The 20,216-nt window shown below is 37.1% G+C and overlaps 1 protein-coding gene across 1 annotated transcript in view; it reads left to right on the top strand.

The window, feature by feature from the left end:
• The first annotated feature begins 748 nt into the window (after positions 1–748).
• Positions 749–20,216, top strand: part of LOC138089993 (amine sulfotransferase-like) — a 31,526-nt gene continuing 12,058 nt past the window's right edge. Inside the window, exons 1-5 of the mRNA XM_068985571.1 lie at positions 749–793; positions 4,159–4,309; positions 6,335–6,543; positions 13,743–13,869; positions 14,730–14,824. Coding sequence (XP_068841672.1) covers positions 4,168–4,309; positions 6,335–6,543; positions 13,743–13,869; positions 14,730–14,824 — 573 coding nt within the window. The 5' untranslated portion in view covers positions 749–793; positions 4,159–4,167. The remainder of the gene's footprint in view (positions 794–4,158; positions 4,310–6,334; positions 6,544–13,742; positions 13,870–14,729; positions 14,825–20,216) is intronic.

The raw sequence follows: 20,216 nt of genomic DNA, 5'->3' as shown, positions 1-20,216 counted from the left end.
TCACCCTCAGATTAAACACTAGCTCATACCAGTGAAGATTTGTACATTGAAAGGATTAAAAATTTCCTGTAGGATCAAATACTGGGTTTCGTGGAAACCTGAGAATCATTATTGAAGAGCAGCTTATGCAGGTTAGCTAACAGAATAATGAGTGAAAACTCCAAAGAGATGTTTGCACAGATCTGAGACAAATGTTAATTATGTAGAATATAAAAAAGATGGGCTGAATCTTCTGTAACATCTAATAAAAAAATAAAGAGCAATAAAAGGCATCATTTAAGTGATGGACAAGTCTGGGCATTTTGAAAAACTGATTTAAATAGTCAGTGAGTTAATAAGGCTTTGGGATATTTCCATAGGCAGTTTTACATGGGGTGACATAAAGAAGTGAAGAATGCACACCTGCCCTCTGAGATATATCTAAAAGATTTTACTAACCTCCCTTCAGGCCCAACAAAGTTGTTTCTATAGCTTTCAAATATTATACATCCTTTTGTGTGTTGTACAGTTCTCAAAGTTAAGTAACTATGACTTACTGGCTACCTACATTTCTCTTTAGTATCTCTGACCGTTTTGACTATTTTTCTGAGCAACCTGATATCCTTTCCCTAATGTCAACAGAATCTTATTCAATTTGTTTATCCACACTGGGCTACCAGCTGACATTCTAGAACACTGCTCATTGGTCAAATCAAACTCTGCAAAGAGTATTTCTTCCTCAGCAACACGTCAATCCCTAACATCCCTAAGGTTGTATCAGAGTGAATCCTGCTTCATCAGTTCACCTCTAACAGTGAGTAGTAACAGGGTAGACTCAGCCTCTTTCAAGTCTTACCCTCTCTTCAGCACACAAACACATTTAATTTTTTCTCCTCGGTTTGCTGGTTCCCCCCCCTTCTCCTTTTATTTTAGACTTCAGTGCAAGAATAAGGAGAAACAAGATGTCCTTTCTCTCTATTGTCACTTTCTGCTATATTCATCATGAAGATATATACAAGTCTTGCCGATGCTGAGACCCTGTATGAATCCACCCTGTAACCAACTCTTCTCTTGCATCTGTGACAAGCAACTCATGATTTTCTCTTAAAGCTGTGCAAGACAGACTGAACTATTAATAGCAAAGAAGTGGTGTTCAGAATGTTTGTGTGGACTGCCTGATACACTTTCAACTTTTCTTAACATTCAGTGTCTGGAATTTGTGTTTGCTAGGCGGTTGTTTGGGGCATTGTGAGGTGTCAAGTGGTTTGTGACATTGGCTCATTTTCATCTTTGCTTGCACTTCAACTATATTTTCTATTTATGAACTTCTGCATTTGTCTATGTTATACAGTAAAAATGCTGCCACAACATACTTCACAATATGAATTCTTCATGGTTTTTCATGGCATCTTTGTGATGCCAATGTCAAAATAGCTCTACAGATGTTAAAACCATTCTTTGCAGGTTATCAGTCTAGTCTGTTCTCAGTCCTCAATAGTTGAGGTTCTGTGGACTGCAACTTGAGTGAGATACTACTAGGCGGTTGGTAAAACTCTAACTGAATCTTCAATTGAGAGGCAAATTGTTGTTGTTGTTGTTTATTTGCCAAGTCTTGTCCCACTCTTTTGTGACCCCATGGACTATAACGCATTAGGCTTCTCTATCTATGGGATTTCCCAGGCAAGAATTCTGGAGTGGGTTGCCATTTCTTCTCCAGGTGATCTTTTCCACCCAGGGATTGAACCCACATCTCTTGTATTGCAAAGCAGCATGCCCCAAAGGCTTCTCTGAAAGTTGAGATAAAACATCAATTGAAACAAAAATAGTGAATTAATATTATTTTGATTCTCATCTTTGGAAAGCCTAGGTTGTTAAAATGCAGATTTCTAAGTTACACTCCCCAGAAATTCTGATTCTGCCAGTCTGAAATAGGGCCTACAATAGGAAAGCTTACCCAGACTCCCAGGTGATTCTAATACAGGTGATATTTTTCTCTTCCTTAGCAAACTAAGCCCAACTTTTATCTCCCTTTAATGATAAGGTGGTCTTTCCCAGGGGGTTCAGTGTAAAGAATCTGCATGCAATGCAGGAGATGCGGGTTCAATCCCTTGAAGAAGAAAACGGCTACACACTCCAGTATCCTTGCCTGAAAAACCTCATAGACAGAGAAGCCTGGCAGGCTATAGCCCATTGGGTCACAAAAGAATCAGATACCACTTAGTGACTAAACAACAACAGCAGTGATCAAATGAGTTAGATTCTCTGAAAGGATTAAATGTTGTTTTGTATTAAATATAGCTTTGTTGATTAAGCTATATTTGCAAAATTCTTAACAAATTCATTTTCTAGTGTGCACAGAAATTTTTTAAAAGTACATAACTAAAATATATGCTGGCTCTAAATATAATATCATTAGAACTTCTTGGATTCCCTCATCTATTTAACAATTAGAAATAGATTTCTCTCTAATAAAGGGCCCCTGGACAAGGGCCCTGTCCTTTCCTCACTCAGACCCATCAGCAAATCTTACTTCCTGACAAAAAAGAATATTAATAGTAAAGTCTTAGATATATATTTAAAAATAGAATAGATTTCTCTGCCAGAGCTAATGAAGAAATGTTTGGCAAGCATGATTTTTGAAGATGTATCTTTAGACTGCTTTCAATTTTTGCTTTCATTTTCTTTTTTAGACTTATTTCAGAATTCTGATTTAAAAAAACACAAAACTTCTTTTGGAAAATATAATAATTACCAAATAGGATCTTACAACTATATGAAAGAATATTTCTGATGTAAATCCAATTGGTATTTCTCCCACAGAACATATACTACAATTCATCTGATAGAGCATATCAGATCCAAGAACCTCAAAAGCTTCTTTCAGACATAGCAGATTCTCCATGTTCCAGAAGAAGAAGAGAAGTTAAATGTACATTCATTAAAGAAATGTCTACTTCTAAAACAAAGAAAAGCATGTAATGTGTAAACATATAAGATCATAGGAAACTGTATGGTAAAATGTTTAAGAGCATGGACTCTGTTGCCAAATTGTCTGGCATCAAACTGAAAGGTTGTTGCTGAGCCATGAAAGACACTGGGATTCTTGGCCTCCAGAGGAGAAGAATTCAATCCGGGCCAGCGACAAAGTTTGATTGCTCGGAGCTTTTGTGTAATAATGTTTTATTAAAGTATAAAAGAGATAGAGAAAGCTTCTAACACAGCCATCAGAAGGGGGCAGAAAGAGTGCCCCCTGCTAGTCTTTAGCAGGATGTTATATAGCTACTAGCAGTCAGCTAATTAAAAAAAGGAAATGTCTCAAAACTCATGAATGGCACCAGGCCCCTCACCCACAACATGCATTTTGAGATAACATTGGTACAGTGTGAGTTGTCCTGGACCATAAAAAGATTGACATGAATCTTGAAGAAAGGCAGGTATCCAAGCAAATACAGTCTCATTAACATAGCTTAAGAGAACATTTGCTTGAGTAAAACATACTGGTTTGTCAAAGTCAGTTCTGAGTCTTAGGCAAGAGCTGACTTGAAGACAGAGTCTAGGATAAATACATAGTTCATTAACATAGCTTAAGATAAACACTTCCATAAGAAAAAGGCATTGGTTAGCTCAAGGTTTGAGAAAAGTTAAGTTCTGGTGGAAGCAGGTGTCCTCCTTATGTCAACACAGAATTTCAAAAGAAATCTCTTTTTAAAAGAAACCCCTTTTAAAATTTTTATAGAGAAGGGGAAATATCTAATACTTGTAGTTTGTTTCCTCCTGCTGCTTAAGAGAGAGAGAGAAAAAATGTCTGACACTTGCAGCCTATTTTTTCCATTTCAAGACCCTGGCCTTTCTGCCTGTCCTCCTCTCAAAATCTTGCAGCTCTGGTAACTGGGCCACCTTGAGCAGGTTGCTGATTTACTCACCTGTGTGTTTGAAATCATGAAAATATTGCCTTCAAGGCAAGCACTTTAACTTAATATCTTCCTTTCCTCATCTTTAACACAGTGGTAATAACAATATCTCTAGCAAAAAAGGGTTCCTGTGCAGATTAAATGACATACTATATGTAAGCTGGTTTCTCTGGTAAACAAGTTGATCCATATTGAAAATTCAGGAAGTCTTAGTCATTATTGTAAATACTAAGAACTTGAATTGTATTTTATCTGTTTTTACTTGTAGGTGATAATTATGGATGATGAAGACAAATATTTATTGAAATTTAAAGGGTATAATTTTGAACGTTCTTTGGTTGATATTGACTTTCTAGAAAATCTAGATAACTTTGAAATTAGAGATGATGATGTCTTCATCATTACATACCCCAAATCTGGTAAGTCTGAGGAGTGACCACCTGTTTCATTCTTTACTTTGGTTTGGTAATACATGTGGACAGATGTACTCTTATCCAGACTTTGACAGTAGCCCAGCCAACAATTAGGTAACTATTCAGGATCAGAAGAAGAGTTAAACAAATTCTCATGCGTCTATCTTACAAGGTCATTTGAAATGCTTATATTGTCATCTCTGTTAGCACCTATGAAGAAACCAAATAGGAAGCCAAGAGGAGATACTTATTAAATGCTGCCCTTGGTCTGAGAATGAAGAAAAGGCATTAAAAAAAGAAGCAGGATTTTTGTTAGGAGCATATCTGAGCCAGAACTAATTCATGATTTCAAAGTTCTCTAATTGCTTTGTATTTCCATATAATAAGAAACCCCAGCAGCTCAGACAGTAAAGAATCTGCTTGCAATGCAGGATACCTGGGTTCAGTCCCTGGGTTGGGAAGATTCCTTGGAGAAAGAAATGCAACCTACTCCAGTATTCTTGCTTGGAGAATTCCATCAACAGAGGAGCCAGGCAGGCTACAGTTCAGAGGGTCACAAAGAGTTGGACACAGTTAAGCAACTAACACTTTCCAAATAATAAGAAAATAAATTTCTCTAGGAAAAATTGTCCTCAACATGAAATTTTTACAACTTTTTTTTTTTTTTATATTGGGCTTCCCTGATGGCTTAGATGGTAATGAATCTGCCTGCAGTGTAGGAGACCCGGGTTTGATTCTTGGGGTGGCAAGATCCTCTGGAGAAAGGAACGACTACCCACTCCAGTATTCTTGCCTGGAGAATTCCATAGACAGAGGAGCCTAGTGGGCTACAGTCCCTGGGGTCCTAAAGAGTCAGACACAATTTTTCATATCAGACAATTTTTTATATTACACTGTTTAGAACATAGATGACTGGGGCCACTGAAGCAATGTTGTATGAAGTGAATAATGTTCTCAAAGCCATACTAGAATCTAAGTCAATGGAAATAAAAACATTCCTGATTTTTACAAAAATACTCCAGCTCTTCCCTTTACCATCTACTTTGAAATTCATGACCTTGTTTTCTTCCCTGAAATAGTAATACATCCCTTTACCCCTGGATTCTCCCACTCTGCACAACTTATTAACACCTCTGATTTGGCGATTATTTTTCCCCTCTTAGTTGTCAGTGGCATCTCAATGTGCCTAGTTTTAGTTCTAACACTGAAGTCCATATCTAGTTTTTCCTTTATCCTTAATTTTGCCCAAGTATTTTGTCAAGAAATAATAAGTAAGCAAAAAAAAGTGAAAGAGGTCTTGAGCTCTTAATTTGTCTATTCTTTTAAATGACAAAGCTTCTATATGCAAGACGGCAAAAGAGACACAGATAAAAAGAACAGACTCTGACTCTGTGGGAGAAGGCAAGTGTGGGACGATTTGAGAAAATAGCGTTGAAACATGTATATTACCATATGTGATATAGATTACCAGTCCAAATTCAATGAATGAAACAGCACACTCAAATTGGGTGCCCTGGGACAACCCTGAGGGATGGGATGGGGAGGGAGGTGGGAGAGGGGGCTCAGGATGGGGGACACGTGTACACCTATGGCTGACTCATGCCAATGTATGGCAAAACCCACTATAATACTGTAAAGTAATTAGCCTCCAGTTAAAATAAATATATGAATTTTTTAAAAAAAGGAGACTAAGGAAAGGGAAACAGAGTTAGAGAAAATTTTGGAAACAGACTTTACTTGAAGTAGAGGAAACAGAAAGAGCTGAAGCATGGATCTGATTCACTACTATTATGGAATCAGAAACCCCACAGGTCTTCAGAGTGAAAAAGGAAGTAAAAGCCCTTGGTATCATCTCTAATAATTTTAATGTAAAACACAAACCAACAGAAAACTTGGACGAATTCACTGATGTCTTTAGGGTGGTTAAAAGACAGAAACTGCTTCAAATAATTTTTAGATGGATGGCATTATTATTGACATTTATTGTTAAAAATTAATTCAAGGTTGAAAACAAGATATGTATTTTTACAGGTACCATCTGGACTCAGCAGATATTAAGCTTGATTTACTATGAGGGACATCGTAACAGAACTGAACTTGTGGAAACAGTTGACAGAAGCCCCTTCCTGGAATACAATCTGCACAAAATAGACTATGAGAAGAGACCATCCCCTCGCCTCTTTGCTTCCCACATCCCATACTATTTAGCACCAAAAGGTCTCAAGAACAAAAAAGCTAAAGTATGTCACACAAATAGCTCATGAACCTTTTGAACAAACAAAAATAGTTTCTTTACATAATGTCCTCCCAAACCCACTCATTCACATTCCTTCTAATGTATTATAATCTTTCTGATATTGTTCTTAGTCTCTCAGTCCTGTCCGACTCTTCACAACCCCATGGACTGTAGCCCATCAGGCTCTTCTGTCCATGGGGATTCTCCAGGCAAGAATACTGGAGTGAGTGGGTTGCCATGCTCTCCTCCAGGGGATCTTCTCAACCCAGAGATTGAACCCGGGTCTCCCATGTTGCAGGTGGATTCTTTAGAGTCTAAACCAACATGAATGCTGGAGAATCCTATCCCTTCTCCAGGGGACCTTTCTGACCCAGGAATCAAACCAGGGTCTCCTGCACTGCAGGTGGATTCTTTACCACCTGAGCTACGAGGGAAGCCTGGTACTTGCTATACCCCACCAACTAAAAATATTACCTTACACATTAAACCTGTATATGAAATTGTAACTATATACATGGATTGGGATCTCAAAAACATTGTTTGCCATGTAATTATAAAAGATATAGCAAAAATTATTTTCCATCACATAAAATTCTATTTTCTTTAACAATTTGAAAGTGAAAGTGAAGTAGCTCAGACGTGTCTGACTCTTTGCAACCCCATGGACTGTAGCCTACCAGGTTTCTCAGTCCATGGGATTTTTCAGGCAAGAGTACCGGAGTGGGTTGCCATTCCCTTCTCCAGGGGATCTTCCTGACCCAGGGACTGAACCCAGGTCTCCTGCATTGTAGGCAGACGCTTTACCCTCTGAGCCACCAAGGAAGCCTTTAACAATTTAGTAGGATTTTATTCTATGACTATATATACAATATATATATGATTGTGAATTGATGAACAGGTTAAGTTTTAGAAAATGTCTGTACCATGTTGCAACAAGCAGTCTTATAGATCTTCACACTTATTTTGTTCTGGTGAAGTGTTTCCCTAAAAGTGAAAATTTCAGCTTTAGATGTCCAAATTTTTAAATGTTGGTAGGTATTATCTACCTGCCTTATAAAATCTATCACTGACACTTCATCAAATAGCATATAAGAATGTGTTTTTCCTTACACACTCACCAAAGAATGAAATTATAAATCTTTGCTAATGCGTTAGGTAAGAACTATCTTATTCGTGAGTAAGTGTAGTCCTTTTAGTTTTAATAAACTTGAGCCCCTTTCTGTGTATTTCCAGGCCTTGAAATATCCTTCATATCCTTTGCCTATCTTTCTTAAAATTTGCCTTTATTTACTGTTTTCTTGAAGCATTTATATGGGGTAAAAATTGTTCTACTTAACAGTTTACCTTTAAAACTTGTTGAATGCATTTAATTTCACGTAACCAACTTAACAATCTTTCCTTCATAGTATCTTGCTGTCGAATTTTGTTAATAAACACTTCTCAGCCAGAAAGATTGTGCAAATACTTTCCAGTTTTCCTCTCTGCTTTTATTTTTTACATTTAATTATAAATTATATCAGGTATCACAGGTGATTTGAAATATGACTATTGCATAATAATTGCCAGTGGGATTGGCCAATTGATCCAATATGATTTCAGCATTTAATCTTTCCCTACTGTTTGCAAGTCTACATTTTGATATACTGTTTCCATATTTCTTTCCTCTGATTATTCATTCTTCATTCCCCAAATTAATAGATATATTTAATATGTGCCCATTCTTCACTGTTTTGAATGTTATAACTGATAAGGAAAATCTGAGGAAGTTTATTCTTTAATATGTTAATTTCCCAATAATATTAACTGATGATTAGCATTAATAAAATAAGATTAAGTCTGAGAAAATCATTATCATAGCTCTTTTCCAACATTCCATCCAGCAATATTCTATTGCTCTTTTTTTTTATCAGATACACATTCATGTCTGGGCTTCCCAGGTGGCTCAGTGGTAGAGAATCTGCCTCTGAAGCAGCAGATGAGGATTATAAACCTGGGTTGGGAAGTGCCCCTGGAGAAGGAAATGACAAACCTGTCCAGTATACTTGTCTGTAGAATCCCCATGGACAGAGAAGCCTGGCGGGCTGCAGTCCCTCGGGTCACAAAAGTGGCGGACATGACTCAGCAACTAAACAAAAAGAACGTTTGTGTACACCACGAGCGTTGTGATGCCCTTTGTATGCTTCCTACATTTTTTTTCTCCTGGATTGCCAATTTTTGGTTTAAATTTTACACACGTAATTAATTGGTTTTCATTATTGCCTTCTCTATTTAGCTATTATCGTTATAAAGTAAATGATATTGATCTTGTTACACTATTATATTTGGCTCCACAAATCTCTTCATTTGTTTTATTAATTTTCCCTATGTTCTCTGAAATACATTTTATTTTAAAATAATAATATATTCTATATTTCTGTGCTTTTCAATATTTGCACTTCCTTCTTTTCTGTTTTAGGACTTAAAAATCTGTAGAAAAGAAATAGAATATTGAGGTGATGAGAAATATTATGTCCTTGACTGACATTTTTTAGTATACTTTCCTTGGTTTTATGTTGCAATGATTTTGAGGTACACAATGCTGAGAAATACTTTTTTGCCCTTTATCACTTTTCTTGAAATTTGAATTTTGTTCTTCAGAAAAGTTCTAATCACTTAAAAGTCCTTTTTTGGCACTCTATAGGTACAATGTTCCCTCTTTCTCACCTTCAAAGCAAAAAGAAATTGATTAGATATTTACTAAGGCTTTATTTCTGAGATAAATCTTACATTTTTATATTATTGTATTTTATTAACATTCTGCTGGAAAAGTTTTATTTTTTTTCAGGAAATTTTATCTGTAATTATTTTTGAAATAGACAATTTTCTATGATATTGAAAGATATTTGATTTTAATATCATTGTAAGTCACTTTTGTAAGACAAATTTTGAAGCTTTTAAAATTTGGTTAGTTTTTCAAGTATTTTAAAATTGCAAATAAGAATATTTTGAAGATATAATTAAATTCCACTACAATATGTCTCATACTGATAACTCTATAGTTCTAAAACATTTTCCCTTTTTCAGTTTATTTTATTTAGCTACCTTTCCCTAAATCATTAGTATAATTTAATTTTCAAAGTAAATTATCACCCTTTTGTCTATATTTCAAAACTTGAAAAAAACTGCAACATATACTTTCATGAACTAATGAATATTTATCTAATTCTATGATTACATCTTATCATTCATTACTAACTGAAAATTTTTTCTTTGTACATTCTTTGTTCTTTTTTTTGTACATTTTTCAGACTATGGGCATTTTCTTATTATATTGGGTTTTTTTTGCTGCAAAGAACTAAAATTTTTAAACATAATTTAATATTTTCCACTTCATTGATTTCTGCTTTGATTTTAACTTTTTCTCATATTTTTGTCATGTGGTATCCAATATTTATTTGTTAAGTATTGATATTTTAAAATGAATGTCCATTTCACCATTGCCACGGGTATAATGTTGTTAGCATCAAAGTAACCTATCTTTTCATTTTTAATTTTCTCATTGGTCCAAATTATTCTGAAGAATTTTTATTTTCAAATAAAATGTTTATAAATATTTATAAAACTAAAATTGTTTTTCAGTGTTGATAATTAATATTAAGGAGTAGTAATTATGGAATCAGATAATGGTATAGGAAGAATTCTAAGTTTTGAAATACATTAAGAAGTTGTATGGCCATTTACATGTAGGTCAATTTTTCAATACATTCCATGACTACAGGAGAAAATAATGTGTATTCTCTGCTTGGGGCACCAGAAATTGAAAGTGTTAGTCATTCAGTTGTGTCCAACTCTTTGTGGCCTCATGGACTGTAGCTTGCCATTTTCCTCTGTTCGTGGAATTCTCTAGGCACAAATACTAGAACGGGTAGCCATTCCTTGTCTAGGGGATATTCCTGGCCTAGGGATCAAACCCAGATCTCTTGACTTGCAGGAAGATTCTTTACCATCTGAGCCACCTTGGGACACTAACACAAACATATAAAATAAATTTTGCTAAATAACATTATAAATTTATTATGTTAATCCTTTTATGCTTATGTCTGAAGATAAATGTGTAAATTTTCATGATTGTAACTAAATTGAAATCTTTCCAGAGTTTCTAGACATTGTGCTATTCACATTTTTATATTAATGCAGTATACAGATTCCTATTCTGTTGGTCATTAGAACCAATTTTTTTAATTGTCCTATTAAAATATTTGGCTTTCAATTCTACTTAGCTATATATTATCAATTGTTTTCCCTTTCCCTGAGGTTTTGACATGTGGCTTGTCTTGTTCTTTATTTTCAATGTTATTTTTGACTGTTGTATAATTTTATACGTTATGTAAGTAATTCTATGAGACCCACACTTTTCCTTCATTGAATACTTAGCTTCTTCCATTATTTTGTTATTAGAACATGCCGTTACATTACATTCTTGAGCATGTCCCGTGGTGAACATCACATGAGCTTCCCTAAGAATAGAATAGAATGCAAAGCCACAGAGTACAAAAATATTCAACTTCATAAAATGGCGCTATTTTTTTTCAAACAAAGTTGTTGCAGCATAAACAGTGAAAACTATAAAATATGAGTTTTTATTTTTCTTATAGTATTTTTTTTCTATCAGATTTCCTAATTTTATCAATTTGGTGATTATAAGATGCTATCTAAAACTGATCTTAATTTCCATTTATTTAATCAATAATGAAATTAAGTGGGTTTTGAAAGCCTTATTGCCCACAGTTATTTCTTATTCAGTGAAATTATAATAACTTTTGTCAGTTTTTTTATGTTACCTATTTCATAGAGATTTGTATATGTATCTTCTGTTTTATTTTGTTGTTGTTGAATCTCTAAGTCATGTCCGACTCTGTGGGACCCCATGGACTGCACCATGCCAGGCTTCTCTGTCCTGCACTATCTCCTGGAGGTTACTCAAACTCATATCCATTGAGTTGGTGATGCTGTCCAATCATCTCATCCTCTGTCACCCCTTCCCCTTTTGCCTTCAATCTTTCTCAGTATTGGGGTCTTTTACAATGAGTAGGATCTTTGCATCAAGTGGCCAATGTATTGGAGCTTCAGCATCAGTCCTTCTGATGAATTCAGAGTTGATTTCCTTTAGAATTGATTGGCTTGATCTCCTTACAGTCCAATGGACTCTCAAGGGTCTTCTCCAGCACTACAACTGGAAAGCATCAATTCTTTGGTGCTCAGCCTTCTTTATGGTCCAACTCTCACATCCATACATGACTACTGGGAAAAACACAGCTTTGACTATATGGACCTTTGTCAGCAAAGTGAACTCGCTGCTTTCTACAGTGTCTAGGTTTGTCATAGCTTTCCTTCCAAGGAGTAAGCATCTTTTAATTTCATGACTGCAGTTGCCATCTGCAGTGATTCTGGAGCCCAAGAAAATAAAATCTAACACTGTTTCCACTTTTTCCCCTCTATTTGCTGTGAAGTGACGGGACAAGATGTCATGATTTTCGTTTTTGAATGTTGGGTTTTAAGCTAGCATTTTCACTCTCCTCTTTCACCCTCATCAAGAAAGCTCTTTAGTTCCTCTTTGCTTTCTGCCATTACAGTGGTATCATCTGCATATTTGATGTTGCTGATATTTCTCCCAGCAATCTTGATTCCAGATTGTGATTCATCCAGCCTAGCATTTTGTATGATGAACTCTGCATAGAGGGCTTCCCAGGTGGGTAAAGCACCTGCATGCCAATGCAGGAGATGTAAGAGACGTGGATTCGATCTCCGAGTCAGGAAGATCCCCTGGAGGAGGGCTCACAACCCACTCCAATAGTCTTGCCTGGAGAATCCCATGAACAGAGGAGTCTGGTGGGCTACAGTTCACGGGTTGCAATGAGACAGACATGACTGAAGCAACTTAGCACACAAGCACTCTGCATAGAAGTTAAATAAGCAGGGTGACAACACACAGCCTTGATGTACTCCTTTTCAATTTTGAAGAATCTGTTGTTCCATGGTTGGTTCTCTGCCTTTTCTAAATCCAGCTTGTACATCTGGAAGTTCTTGGTTCACATACTGCTGAAGCCTAATTGCATGATTTTGAGCATTACCTTGGTAGCATGTGAAATGAATGCAATTGTATGGTAGTTTGAACATAATTCTAGATACTAATCTATTATTGGTATCTGTGCTGCACTTGGAGAAGCAAATGGCAACCCACTCCAGTACTCTTGCCTGGAAAATCCCATGGATGGAGGAGCCTGGTAGGCTATAGTCCATGGGGTCGCGAAGAGTTGGATATGACTGAGCGACCTCACTTTCATGTATTGGAGAAGGAAATGGCAACCCACTCCAGTGTTCTTGCCTGGAGAATCCCAGGAACGGGGGAGCCTGGTGGGCTGACGTCTATGGGGTCGCACAGTTGGACACGACTGAAGTGACTTAGCAGCAGCAGCACTGCTGCACTTATATTTTCTTGCTTTTTGTAAAGTTTTGGTACATTTTGATGAACAGCATTCTTATTTTAATGGAGTCTGATTGATCCATTTTTATGTATTTGTATATGGGAAATATTTTCCTGCTTGAAAAATTGTTTCTTTATACAAGGTCAGTAATACTTTTTTAAAAATCTTTTTAGATTCTAAAAATTTGCCTTCAAAGTTAAATTCTTTATCCTTTTGTAAATATGTTTCTATACATTGTGTGAAGTAGAAATCCATTTTTTAAACATGGATTATTATTTACCCAACATCATCTGTTAAGTAGATTTTCCTTTTCTCACTGATCTCCAATGCTACCTTGTCTGTATATCAAATATCATTAATGCTCACAGAGGGTAAGTGGAACATCTTTTATGGAAGGTAATTTGGAAACTTAATCAACCTTACAATAAATAATTTCAGTTTTAGAAATTAGCCCTTTATGCTCACACAAGTGAAAATTAATAAGAATAAAGATTTTATTGCAATGATTCTTTTAACAGAAAAACCCTGGGAACAAGTTAGTTTCTGTCAGTAGTAGCCTGGATAAAATAAATTACTTTGCATTCATATAATGAAATACTAGTGAAGTCGCTCAGTCATGTCTGACTCTTTGTGACCCATGGACTGTAGCCCACCAAGCTCCGAAATAATAAGTAGGTATTGAAAAAAATCTGTAAAGATAAAACAGAACTGTTCAAATTGTTCATTATTCCCTCTGCAGGTAATTTACGTCTACAGAAACCCCAAGGATGTTTTGACCTCATATTTTCATTTTTCTAATTTGTTGATTACATTAGAAGCTTCAGATAACATAGGAGATTTCATGGAAAGATTTCTAGATGGAAAAGGTAACTATGAATTTATTTATCAAGCAACATGTTTATGAGGACACGTTGTCATTTAGCCAAATTCTCAAACCAAGGGAACATATTTAGCGAGAAGAGAAGGCTAATCATAATATGTTCAATATACACAAGTGGTTGGTATTGGCTATCTACTCTCCTTCCTATAGCTCTTTTTTTTTTTTTTTAAAACTAGGACCACCTATTCTGAGAATTGTCAAGCCTGCACAGTGTATAAGAGAAACTGACCAGGGAATAATAGAACCAGAAAAGGTCTAGATCCAAAGCTCATCCAGAGTAGCTAATGTAGGCGTCTTTTTATGCTCTGTCGTGGTCCTGCGGTAGACCTTATATGGCAGCTGTGGGATTCTCATTCCAGCACTGAGAAAGATAGACTGATGCAAGCGATTTCTGGAATGTGGGATCTGAGCTTTATCACTTAGAAGTTTATATTCATGTGCTTGTGTGTCAGTAAATAAAGTTATTATACATGATCGTCAAATAGACAATAATAGGAGAAATAAAGATGTATGTTTTCAGGTGAAGGAAGCAGAAGAAGGAAGGGAGTGATCTTAACAAAATCTTAGTTCTTAACTAATGTTAGCTTTTACCTAAGAATTTAGTTCTTCAGGATTCTTTTCTCTGCATTGCTGCTTTCCTACAAAATAGAAGAACTTACAAAAGAAGTTTTATATTAAAATGGTGCAATTGTTTCCCACAACTCCACTTTTTAAAAGATAGCATAGATGTCCAATGGTTTGGAGCTTGGTGTGCCTTTTGAGAATTCTTGAACGGAAAAGACAGACTATAGCTGTTATATAATAAGTGTGACATCTTTACCTGCTAACTCATTAATTTTCCCACAGTGATAGGAAGCCTTTGGTTTGATCACATCAGAGGCTGGTATGAGCATAGACATGACTTCAATATCCTGTTCATGATGTATGAGGAGATGAAGAAGGTAAGATAAGAAAGTTATTTTTAAATTCTTTATTGGGAATTCTTATGGTTTCAGTGAACCACGTTCACCTACTTATCTTTGTATGGTTGACTTTAAAAATGCACTATGTAAAAGCCGTGATGACTAGACTGAACCTCGACATTCTAGGGATCAACAAACTAAGATGGACTGGAATGGGTGAATTTAACTCAGATGACCATTATATTTACTACTGTGGGCAGGAATCCCTTAGAAGAAATGGAGCAGCATCACGGTCAATAAAAGAGTCTGAAATGCAGAATTTGGATGTAACCTCAAAAATGACAGAATGATCTGAGTTCGTTTCCAAGGCAAACCATTCAATATCACAGTAATCCAAGTCTATGCCCCGACCAGTAACACTGAAAAAGCTGAAGTTGAACAGTTCTATGAAGACCTATAAGACCTTCTAGAACTAACACCCCCAAAAAAATGTCCTTTGCATTATAGAGGACTGGAATGCAAAAGTAGGAAGTCAAGAAGCACCTAGAGTAACAGGCAAATATGGCCTTGGAGTACAGAATGAAGCAGGGCAAAGGCTAATAGAGTTCTGCCAAGAGAACACACTGGTCATAGCAAACACCCTCTTCCAACAACAAAAGAGAAGACTCTACACATGAACATCACCAGATGGTCAACACCAAAATCAGATTGATTATATGGAGAAGCTCTATACAGTCAGCAAAAACAAGACCAGGAAATGACTGTGGCTCAGATCATGAACTCCTTATTGCCAGATTCAGACTGAAATTGAAGAAAGTGGAGAAAACCACTAGACCATTCAGGTATAACCTAAATCAAATCCCTTATGACTATCCAGTGGAAGTGAGAAATAGATTTAAGGGACTAGACCTGATAGACAGAGTGCCTGATGAACTATGGACAGAGGTTTGTGACACTATAGAGGAGACAGGAATCAAGACCATCTACAAGAAAAAGAAATGCAAAAAAGCTAAATGGCTGTCTGAGAAGGCCTTACAAATAGCTGTGAAAAGAAGGGAAAAGAAAACCGAAGGAGAAAAGGAAATATAAAAGCATCTGAATGCAGAGTTCCAAAGGAAAACAAATAGATAAGAAAGCCTTCCTCAGTGATCAATGCAAAGAAATAGAGGAAAACAATACAATGAGAAAGACTAAAGATCTCTTCAAGAAAATTACAGATACCAAGGAGAAGTTTCATGCAAAGATGTGTTCAACAAGGGACAGAAATGGTATGGACCTCATAGAAGCAGAAGATGTTAAGAAGAGGTGGCAAGAATACACAGAACTGTACAAAAAAGATCTTCATGACCCAGATAATGATGATGGTGTGATCACTAGAGCTAGACATCCTGGAATGTGAGGTCAAGTGGCCCTTATGAAGCATCACTACAAACAAAGCAGGTGGAAGTGATGGAATTCCAGTTGAGCTACTTCAAATCCTAAAAGATGATGCTGTGAATGTGCTGTACTCAATATGCCAGCAAATTTGGAAAACTCAGCAGTCCTTTTCCACAGGACTGGAAAAGGTCAGTGTTCATTCCAATCTCAAAGAAAGGCAATGCCAAAGAATGCTCAAACTACCGCACAATTGCACTCATCTCACATGCTATTAAAGTGATGCTTAATATTCTCCAAGCCAGACTTCAGCAATACGCGAACTTTTTAGAAAAGGCAGAGGAACCAGAGATCAAATTGCCAACATCTGCTGGATCATCGAAAAAGCAAGAGAGTTCCAGAAAAACATTTATTTCTGCTTTATTGACTATGCCAAAGCCTTTGACTGTGTGGATCACAAGAAACTGTGGAAAATTCTAAAAGAGATGGGAATACCAGACCACCTAACCTGCCTCTTGAGAAATCTGTATGCAGGTCAGGAAGCAACAGTTAGAACTGGATATGGAACAACAGACTGGTCTCAAATCAGGAAAGGAGTATATCAAGGCTGTGTATTGTCACTCTGCTTATTTAACTTCTATGCAGAGTACATCATGAGAACTGCTGGGCTGGAAGAAGCACAAGCTGGAATCAAGATTGCCGGGAGAAATATCAATAACCTCAGATATGCAGACGACACCACCCTTACGGCAGAAAGCAAAGAACTAAAGAGCCTCTAGATGAAAGTGAAAGAAGAGAGTGAAAAAGTTGGCTTAAAGCTCAACATTCAGAAAACGAAGATCATGGCATCTGGTCTCTTCACTTCATGACAAATAGATGGGGAAACAGTGGAAACAGTGTCAGACTTTATTTGGGAGGGCTCCCAAATCACTACAGATGGTGATTGCAGCCATGAAATGAAGACACTTACTCCTTGGAAGGAAAGTTATGACCAACCTAGATAGCATATTAAAAAGCAGAGACATTACTTTGTCAACAAAGGTCCATCTAGTCAAGACTATGGTTTTTCCAGTAGTCATATATGGATGTGAGAGTTGGAGTCTAAAGGAAGCTGAGCACCGAAGAGTTGATGCTTTTGTACTGTGGTGTTGCAGACTCTTGAGAGTCCCTTGGACTGCAAGGAGATCCAACCAGTAAATCCTAAAGGAGATCAGTCCTGAGTGTTCATTGGAAGGACTGATGTTGAAGCTGAAACTCCAATACTTTTGCCATCTGATGCAAACAGCTGACTCATTTAAAAGACCCTGATGCAGGGAAAGATTGAAGGCAGGAGGAGAAGGGAATGACAGAGGATGAGATGGTTGGATGGCATCACTGACTCAATGGACACGGGTTTGTGTGGACTGAGAGTTGGTGATGGACAGGGGGGCCTGGCGCCCTATAGTTTATGAGGTTGCAAAGAGTCGGACATGACTGAGCGACTGAACTGAACTGAAAAGCTGTGAGTTATGTTTTATTTGGGGCAAAATGAGCACTGCAGCCCAGGAGACAGCACCTCAGATAGTTCTGAGAAACTGCTCCAAAGATGCAGGGCCGAAGTCAGTATATATGCGATTTTGGTGAAGGAGGACACGCACAATCGAGCACATGTTTTCCCAGAAGGTTTCTTCTAGTCTTGTGGAGTTTTTCTATCCATGGGAACAGTTGTTGTCATGCAGGATTTTAGTGCTTTTCTAGACATGAGAAGATACAAGAACTGGGCTCATAAAATCAGCTCCTGACCATATCTCACTCTCTGAAGACCTATCCTGCCAGTTTTTCCCTGAGCGCAGAGTGCCTCATTTCTGCTTTCCAGCTGAACTCCTTTCAGGGGGTGTTGAAGGTTGGCAGCTGCAGCAGCACATGATTTAATCGTGCAGAAGTAGACGGCAAGTGCCAATTTGTAGTTGACAGTATCTAACTACTTTTCAGGGTTATTTTTTTCTTCGAGGGGAGGGGTTTAATTTTCTGCAGCTCATTACTGGTCTTCAATGCTCTCTTCTCACTGTACCCACTCATCATTTTTGATTCCTCTTCATATAACCATTTGTCACAATAAAGACATATTCAACTGTGTAGAGCACTCATTTCAAAATAGAGAAAGAGTACTAGGCACCACTGAGGTGAAGAGCTATTAAAATATGGCTAATTAATTGAGGTGAATGTGTGCTCTGTGATGGAGCTCTTCCAGTATTTTTTTTTTTGAAGCAACTGTTGAAACCAGCTTTACTGCATAATCTCATAATGTTTATTCTTTGTCATTCAATTAAAGCTGTCTTAAAATATTGATAAAGCCAAGAGAACACGTTTAAGTTCACTATTTTGTAACCTGTGATTCATATGTTCATTCATAAGACATCATTTTTTCACTCATTTCATCAGAAATTATTGAATGCCTAATATGTGACAGACAGTAAATTATGAGAAAAAGAGAAGTGAACCTTTTATTCACACAGCTTATCATCTAACAGGAAAGACAAGTATTCCCAAACAAGTATAAATAATTTAAAACTACAATAAGTAATATTTAAAAACCCTGCAGATTTCATATAAGTATATAGAAAAAGAGGATCTGGTATCATCAAAGGTGATAGGCAGTGTTTTCTGAAAAAGAGTAACCTGAAAACTGCAAGCTAATAAATCAGTTCAGTTCAGTCACTCAGTCATCTCCGACTCTTTGCATGAATAGCAGCAAGCCAGGCCTCCCTATCCATCACCAACTTCCAGAGTTCACTTAAACTCATGTCCTTCGAGTCAGTGATGTCATCCAGCCATCTCATCCTCTGTCGTCCTCTTCTCCTCCTGCCCTCAATCCCTCCCAGCATCAGAGTCTTTTCAAATGAGTCAACACTTCCCATGAGGTGGCCAAAGTATTGGAGTTTCAGCTTTAGCATCATTCCTTCCAAAGAAATCCCAGGCTGATCCCCTTTAGAATGGACTGGTTGGATCTCCTGCAGTCCAAGGGACTTTCAGGAGTCTTCTCCAACACCACAGTTCAAAAGAGTCAATCCTTTGGCACTCAGCTTACTGCACAGTCCAACTCTCACATCCATACATGACCACTGGAAAAACCATAGACTTGACTAGACGAACCTTTGTTGACAAAGTAATGTCTCTGCTTTTTAATATGCTACTTTCCTTCCAAGGAGTAAGTGTCTTTTAATTTTATGGCTGCAATCACCATCTGCAGTGATTTTGGAGCCCCCCAAAACAAAGTCTGACACTGTTTCCACTGTTTCCCCATCTATTTCCCATGAAGTGATGGGACCAGATGCCATGATCTTCGTTTTCTGAATGTTGAGCTTTAAGCCAACTTTTTCACTCTCTTCTTTCACTTTCATCAAGAAGTTCTTTAGTTCCTCTTCACTTTCTGCCATAAGGGTGGTGTCATCTGCATATCTGAGGTTATTGATATTTCTCCCGGCAATCTTGATTCCAGCTTGTGCTTCTTCCAGCCCAGCGTTTCTCATGATGTAGTTTGCATATAAGTTAAATAAGCAGAGTGACAACATGCAGCCTTGACGTACTCCTTTTCCTATTTGAGACCAGTCTGTTGTTCCATGTTCAGTTCTAACTGTTGCTTCCTCACCTGGATACAGGTTTCTCAAGAGGCAGATCAGGTGGTCTGGTATTCCCATCTCTTTCAGAATTTTCCACAGTTTCTTGTGATCCACACAGTCAAAGGCTTTGGCATAGTCAATAAAGCAGAAATAGGTGTTTTTTGGAACTCTCTTGCTTTTTCAATGATCCAGCAGATGTTGGCAATTTGATCTCTGGCTCCTCTGCCTTTTCTAAACCAGCTTGAACATCAGGAAGTTCATGGTTCACGTATTGCTGAGGCCTGGCTTAGAGAATTTTGAGCATTACTTTACTAACATGTGAGATGAATGCAATTGTGTGGTAGTTTGAGCATTCTTTGGCATTGCCTTTCTTTGGGATTGGAATGAAAACTGACCTTGTCCAGTCCTGTGGCCACTGCTGAGTTTTCCAAATTTGCTGGCATATTGAGTGCAGCACT

Source organism: Capricornis sumatraensis, chromosome 13 (assembly GCF_032405125.1).
Source record: "Capricornis sumatraensis isolate serow.1 chromosome 13, serow.2, whole genome shotgun sequence".
Classification (NCBI taxonomy): domain Eukaryota; kingdom Metazoa; phylum Chordata; class Mammalia; order Artiodactyla; family Bovidae; genus Capricornis; species Capricornis sumatraensis.
Note: the sequence above shows the minus strand (reverse complement) of the source record. Positions and strands in the feature narration are given on the sequence as shown.